The sequence below is a fragment of the Alosa pseudoharengus genome, unplaced genomic scaffold, assembly GCF_046254945.1.
Source record: "Alosa pseudoharengus isolate Yale_2024_CS ecotype anadromous, Long Island Sound unplaced genomic scaffold, YU_APseudo_1.1 YU_APseudo_1.1_scf_14, whole genome shotgun sequence".
Lineage (NCBI taxonomy): Eukaryota > Metazoa > Chordata > Actinopteri > Clupeiformes > Clupeidae > Alosa > Alosa pseudoharengus.
This window is the reverse complement of record NW_027468609.1, coordinates 15858296-15865795: the sequence shown is the minus strand read 5'-3', so window position 1 is coordinate 15865795 and position 7500 is coordinate 15858296. Positions and strand designations below refer to the sequence as shown.

General features: G+C 43.4%; 2 protein-coding genes across 8 annotated transcripts in view; one reads left to right on the top strand and one right to left on the bottom strand.

Annotated features, from left to right (window-relative positions):
* The window catches only part of dab2ipb (DAB2 interacting protein b), a 192794-nt gene extending 188261 nt beyond the window's left edge, over nucleotides 1-4533 (top strand). For all 7 annotated transcript variants that reach the window (XM_076283971.1, XM_076283973.1, XM_076283972.1 and 4 more), the window contains 2 exons: nucleotides 1570-1657; nucleotides 2025-4533. In XM_076283971.1, coding sequence (XP_076140086.1) covers nucleotides 1570-1657; nucleotides 2025-2192 — 256 coding nt within the window. In that variant the 3' untranslated portion in view covers nucleotides 2193-4533. The remainder of the gene's footprint in view (nucleotides 1-1569; nucleotides 1658-2024) is intronic.
* Nucleotides 4534-6580: 2047 nt separating this feature from the next.
* The window catches only part of ttll11 (tubulin tyrosine ligase-like family, member 11), a 36863-nt gene continuing 35943 nt past the window's right edge, over nucleotides 6581-7500 (bottom strand). Inside the window, exon 9 of the mRNA XM_076283977.1 lies at nucleotides 6581-7500. This exon is cut by the window's right edge and continues 511 nt beyond it. The gene's annotated coding sequence lies outside the window, so the exon portion shown is untranslated.

Sequence of the window (7500 nt, the reverse complement as noted above, 5' to 3'; positions counted from 1 at the left end):
GAAATGGAAATATGCAATGACATGTTGCTTCACATTTCGTTTTGCGAATACAAGTGAATTATGAGCCTGGTATCCACCTAGCTATCTGAATGGAATGTGTTTCAGTCGACTCAGCATATCATGTGCTTCATGTAGCCTAAATGCTTGGAAAACTAATGATTGAAGACCCACCAATTCTAGTACTACGTGGTGATTGAGAGAACCCAAAAGGTATCAAACTTGCATGTAACATCGTGTTAGTGCATTTTGACATTGTAAACGTTATTGATGAAGAGTGAAACGCAGTTTGCAGTAAAGCTACTATTCATTGGTTACATTTGGGTCCTTTGGTGCCCAACGCAAAGTGCGTGATGCGCGTGGTGGGAGCGGTGGTACTGCCAGGCTACACAATCTTTTTCTGCATTTCTAACCCTTTATTCTCTTCAATTCAAGTTCACAGCACAAAGCTGACATGCACAACAGCATAATTTGTGTTTTATCAAGAATCAAAAAGATTAGCGTGGCACTACTTTAGATGTTTCATTAATTTACTTGTGCTATTTCGCGAGTTAAGAGATCTTTCGGTTTCGCTATTAACTATTATGTTCTTCATAGCCTTGTCTCTGACAAGCTGAAAATAATGAGTGTAGGCTTCGGTGTATTTCCGCAAATAGAGTCCGCCTGCGAGTCTGCTGCAGCCACAGTCATATTCAACCAGTATCAGGAGATAACGTTCTACTATTTTGCGCGGATTTCTTCTCCTCTGTTCTCGCGTGGTGTTTGCGAATATGTATCAAAACAAAACAAGCGCTTAATTTTGGGTTAAACTGCATTGTAACGCCCGTTACTGAAGTTTGTACCGAGTAAATATTACCCACATTTTTTTTTGTAATGCCTTACATTACCGCGTTACCGCAAACAGCAATATATTACAGTAATTACATTACTTTTGTAAGGCATTACTCCCAACACTGCATACAGCCTACACAGAGAAAAAAGGGCATAGTAGGACCAGAGATGAAAGGCTGATGAATTATCAGCCAGTACAGACACACACACACACACACACACACAAACGTAGACACACACATGTACACACCTGTAAACGCAGCATTGCACAGAAAGCAGGATGTCAAGGAGGTTTTTTGAAAAGGGCTATCGCCAGGTATGCAGAGACATACAGATACACTCTCTTTCCCACTCTTGCATGCAAACACACACACACACACACACACACACACACACACACACACACACACACACACACACACACTGCACAGGCAGCAAGATTACAAGGTCCTTGAGATGAACAGCATAATCAGCAGGTATACAGATACACACACACACACACACACACACACACACACACACACACACACACACACACACACAAAGCAACCTGAATGCCTGCTCAGGAAAAGAGACTGACAAATGGCCAGCCAGCAGAAACTGGACAATACAGTGAAATGTGTTATTTGCATAAATATTTTTAAATATGAACTCTCTCCCTCTGTGTGTGTGTGTGTGTGTGTGCGTGTGTGTGTGTGTGTGTGTGTGTGCGTGTGTGTGTGTGTGTGTGTGTGTGTGCAGATTGATGTCAGTGGAAGAGGAGCTGAAAAAGGACCATTCTGACATGCAAGCAGTGATTGATTCCAAACAGAAGATTATTGACGCACAGGTGAGTGTGTGTGTGTGTGTGTGTGTGTGTGCGTACGTGCGTGCATGGGCGTGTAGGTGCGGGCGTACATGTGTGTGCACATTTAATGTCACAAGAGAGACGAGTTATGCAAATATGCAGGGTGTTGTATGCAGACCTGTGAAAGTAAACAACACACACACACTCACACACACACACACACACACACACACACACACACACACAGAGAGAGAGTGAGATGACAGTGGAATCATAAATAAATCTGTACCTACTAAATCACTCTGTTCCACCTTCCCTCTTTCTCACTTTCTCCATGTCTTTCTCCCTTTTCTCTCTTTCTCCATGCTTTCTCTCTCCCCCATCTCTCTCTCTATGTGTGTGTGTGCAGGAGAAGAGGATAGCGTCTCTGGACGCGGCTAACGCGCGGCTCATGAGCGCCCTCACGCAGCTGAAGGAGCGCTACAGCATGCAGACCCGCAATGGCATCAGCCCCACCAACCCCACCAAGCTACAGATCACAGAGAACGGAGAGTTTAGAAACAGCTCCAACTGTTAACCTGCTCTCACACACACACACACACACACACACACACACACACACACACACACACACACACACACTAACCATACTATAGATCACAGAGAACGGAGAATTCAGAAATAGCTCAAACGGCTAACTCCCACACACACAACACACACACCCTCACATACATACACTTAAATAAGTGCATGATCAAAACGTCATCAGTCTCACGAACTCTAAAAACTACAGAATAGCACACAACAGTACACAAACACACACCACCACCACCAACAACAATAACAACAGCAGCAACTACAGCAGCAACAACCTAAAACTGCAGTTTGATTGAAAAGGGAGAGTTCAAGTACAGCTTCAGAAGATCGCAGTCAAAACACATGCAGAAATCAAATACACAAACACACACACACACACAACTTCGTGTAGATATCCACTTTTGCCAGGTGTCAGTGGACAACACATAGACAATCTGATTGGACAGACTGCATTGGACGGACATTACTGGGTGGACCGTATTGGACAGACTGCATCGTCATGTTTTGCTCGGATTCAAGAGGAGGAGCATTCGCATAGACATGCTGCTGTCACCTGGGACTGAACCACTATACAGCATAACCACACACACACACACACACACACACACACACACACACACATACACACACACATACACACACACACACACACACACACACACACACACACAACACATCTGGCCGGCAGCAAACATTTCCCCTCTTCCTTCTCCTCTTTTCTCTCTTTCCCTTTATCTGTCTGTGCAATCGCTCCAAGCTCATTTGACTCTAGCGGACTCTCCTTCCGACTAAAAACAAGACGGTCATCACGTGCAATGATTCTATTTGTCCGTTTAGAGTCCAAACTGATTTGGGCTTCATTAACCAAATAGGACTTCTGACCTCTGCTAGTCTCTGGCCCAGGCCCCAAGGCAAGCCCCTTACCAATGCGACCTCCCCTTGACTCCTTGTGTCCTTTCGAGTGCACTTCTGTGTGTCTGCCTTCATAGTCTCCTCAAGTCCTCCAACTTTGTGCACTTTGCGAAAAGCTCTTCAGTATGAAAAGCCTTAAAATGAATGGATCGTCCCTCCTCAACTTTTACTTCAATCAGCAAAAAACTATTTTTTAACATAAATATACAGAAATTATATTATTATACACTACATAATTTATCCCGGAAAATAAATTACATCTGAGATATACAGCATAGTTATATATAAAATATATTACAGAATCTAAAAAAGCTGGTAAATGTATTGGACTGTATGCATTTGAAATCAGTCTGTTCCCAGGAAAAGAGCAGAAATGTACTTTGTGATGTTTGATGTTCACCCTGTCTGGGTGTTTCTATTTTATTTTGACTTTTAATTGTTATTTTTAATTATTTTCCTGATGGTCAAGTCCCAGGTCACTGCTTCATGTGCACTTAATGCTAGGACACTAGGTCCTGTGGCCTCAGGAGTGCACACTTCAGAATGAGTGCTCTTACTTGGGGGAAGGTGTAGTTTGAGCGTTCTTTGGGTCAATTTGTCTGTTATGTATGTATGTATGTATTGTTGTTTTAATTTACTTTTTAATTAATATCTCTCACCCCTTGTTTCTGCTCCTGAATGTGGTCTTGTTTGCCTATGAGAGAGAGAGAGAGAGAACTAATAAAATAAATAATCATCTAACAAGCATTGTGGCAGTATGGCCCCCTAGGGGATGGGAGGGTGAATGTCGCTACAGCACACACCCTGGTCCCAATGCAGACTCTAAAGCCCACCAAGGACCCTAGAGATAGATTGCTATCTCAAGTTGAAAACCCATCCCTCCTTCCACACTCTTTCTGTTCTTTTCTTCTCCTCCTCCTCCTCCTTTACCTTGCCTTCATCCCTCTCTCGTTTTCTTAAAGACTGTGGATGCTCAGCCTTCAATGTACCCAACACTGATGTGAGTTTGCCACATTGGATGTCCAGAAGTCCACTCCAAAACCCAAATGCTGACGTGGTTTTGCAAAGTTGCCCCCATCCCTGCCTCCTGTGTTCTCACATGTCCGCAAGACATTTCAGCATTTTTACTTTGTATATTTTTGTATTGTATTTTTTTTTATTATTATTGTTAATACGTACAAAACAATCAGCCAGACAGAGAACCAGTGGACAAGTGCATGCCTGTTGGTCAGCTTGCAGTGAGCAGCTGACCGCACTGTTGCCATTTGAATTCCCCTGATGCCAGTGAGGACTGGTGTGTGTGTGTGTGTGTGTGTGTGTGTGTGTGTGTGTGTGTGTGTGTGTGTGTGTGTGTGTGTGTGTGTGTGTGTGTGTGTGTGTGTGTGTGTGTGTGTGTGTGTGTGTGGTGTGTGGGTGTGTCATCAGGAGAGTTTTTGCAGAGGCAGACCTGTAAACATGTGTGTGTGTGTGTGTGTTTATTTCAGTGCAAAGGGGTTCTGAGTAAATGTGTAAATATGAATAAAAATATGTCTTTGCTATTTCCTTTGTAGTAGCCGACACTGGAAGGGTTGGCCCGCATTCTTAGCTAGATGCTCGGCCAGAGCGGTCCAGCCCAGCGTGGCTCCTGAGTCCAGCCCAGTCCTCTTTTGGGTGTCCGCTGGGTCAGGCCAGGGGGCTGCAGCAGTCCGCAGGCGACTGGGTTCTGATGGTTCTGTTTGTAAATGTACTCCAACACTGAGTGCCACTGTAGCCGAGACCGACCCAGGTGGCTGGACCCAGTCCGGTTTGGAGTCGGTTTCGATCTCTCTGGGGGCACTTTTAATGTAAATAGCCCTGTTTTTGTTTGTTTATTTTTTTATTTTTGCCTTTTTTGTATATCTTTGACTTTAGTGCTGGTGGTGTAGGACACTCAAACCCAGTAAACATCTGTTGTTGTTTTGTTTTGTTTGATTGTTTTCCTGCCACTGTTGGATACAACATTCAGTTTTCTCTTGGAGCAGCCGAGCCTGACTCGGACACAGACACAGAGTAAGACAGGGCAACGAGGATGGAGAGTGGCCAGTCATGCAGTGAACTCCAGACATGAGATGATGTCAGCCGATAAACAGAAGCACAAAGCCTCGTTAAGGCTCTCCGACTGCCTCGTTAACCTTGTTAAGATCAAATGAAATCAGGTCTTGGATAAAACAATCAAACTTCGGGAAAATATCTGGCTCAGATACGCAGAGAGCAGAACATGAATGTTTCAGACTCACAGAGAGACGACTGAATGTGTCGTGTGAGAAGGAGAGGAGTCATGATTCTTTTATATTATTATTATTATTATTTTTGTTCCAAAGCAGCCCTCCACCCTTTCTCTTGTACTCTGGTCACACACTTTGATGGTTCTGTCCATTCCCAAGACTGTTGAAGAACGTGCTGATCTAGTAAACTCCATTTGGTCTGAGACCAGGTGGAAAAACAAACAAGGCTGAGAACAGCAGCATCAACACCCTGATGTGGCCACATGTCTGAGACTGTAGAATGCCTGTGGAGCGCTGTGGTTGAATGTTACCTTTTGGTTCAGCTTTTTCTGATGGACATGATGAATGAGATGTGATTGTAAGCCTGCGTCTCGAGGCTTCTTTAAAGAACGTTAGCCAAGGGCCTAAGGAACGTTGGTGGTGGAAACCCCCCCCTTCCCTAGTTGACTCGTGTCGAGGCGTTCGTAGTCACCGGCTGCTCATCTTTCCAAAAACAATTCTGTTTGCACACCATGCCTTCATACGGTAATGTCACAGACTGAGAATCTAAATATATATAATAATAATTATTAAAAAGTGAGAAAATATTCATATACTGTATCTCCATGGTAATACAGACTATCCTCTACTGCAGATATAAAAGGTTAGCTTTGTCAAAAGTATGAATCTATGAATAAAGTAACAGATGTTCTATGTTTTATAATCCTTGTAGAAAATACTTTTGTATGTCTGTGGACAGTAATGTATTGGGTGGATTCCACTTCACTGGAGGATCATGACTTGCTTATTAAACAATAATGTACAGATGAGTTTGTGTCTGACAAGAAATGTGGCTGTGCAATTTATGTACATTTGCAACTAGAATGATTAAAGTTTTATTTAGCTATTTTACATTCCAGCCTCTTATCTCTTTTCTCCGGTGTGTGTATGAGTGTGATCGTGGGGATCAGAAGTGAACTCTTCCCAAGCTTTGTCACCATCAGAAAAATGACAGAATAAAAGACGCACAGACAGAAACAAATGACAGATGAAGAAGACATAGAAAGAAAAAAGAAATGGAGAGAGTGAAAGAAGAGAAGAGAGAAACACTGGACATGCCTCTTCATCAGGCAGGGCATGTTTTGGATTGTGGTCTCCAAATAAAACTACAGAAACACACACACACACACACACACTTGTTGATAGTGATTTTGTAATATACTGTTTATTAAGTCCCATCCCAGCCAAGTTGAAGTAGTGGGAGTAATACCTGATGGGGTCTAAGACACTCAAACGCCACTAATATGGTTCCCTAACACCTTCTTATGGAGACCCTTGGGTCGCTCTTATCAGACAGACCTCTGACCAAGTTCTGAGGCTGAACCATTCCAGAGTGGACTGCAGTCTGCCAGCATGCTGGAGTGTATTTCTACCAAGAACCGGGAGAACTGTTCCGCTGTATCTATTATGTCAGAGCAGAATCACGGCAGAGCTCTTTGCCCAGGCCTACCGTGTGTGTGTGTGTGTGTGTGTGTGTGTGTGTGTGAGAGAGTGAGAGACATGCTAGCTTTCAAGTGAAAATAAAAAAGTCAAAATCTCACAAAATAAACTTAATTTCAACAGAATATAAAGAGAACTCTAGAATACAAATGATAAATAGAATAAGTAAACGTGTAGTGCTTTCCAGAGGAGACAGTCAGTCACCAGGCTGGGAGGTCAAAGTAGCTGCAGACCAGAAGTCAAAGGATCATGGGAAATAATGCCAACTCTCTTACTCAGGCTTTTGATTGGTTGAGCCAGGAGGAGTGGGGTTTGGCCCTGCCTATGATTGGTTCACACACACACACACATCACTCAAGTGTCTATGTGCAGGGAATACTGAGAGGAGGGCAGTGCAAATAAGGCTCCGTGTCACACACACACACACAGAGCGAGCTGTGATAGAGCTGTGTGACAGAGAGGGAAAATAAGTGTGTGTGTGTGCGTGTGTGTGTGTGAATAATGTGGTGAGTTTAAGCTCCATAGATTTCCCTGAAAATAGAGCCATTTTGATTGCACTTGTGCATACACACATACAGACATTCCCCCTGTACAACTGTACATTTTCTTCGACTGAGGTTGTGGAGGGAGAGTTTTTTTTACAAACCAAAAGCA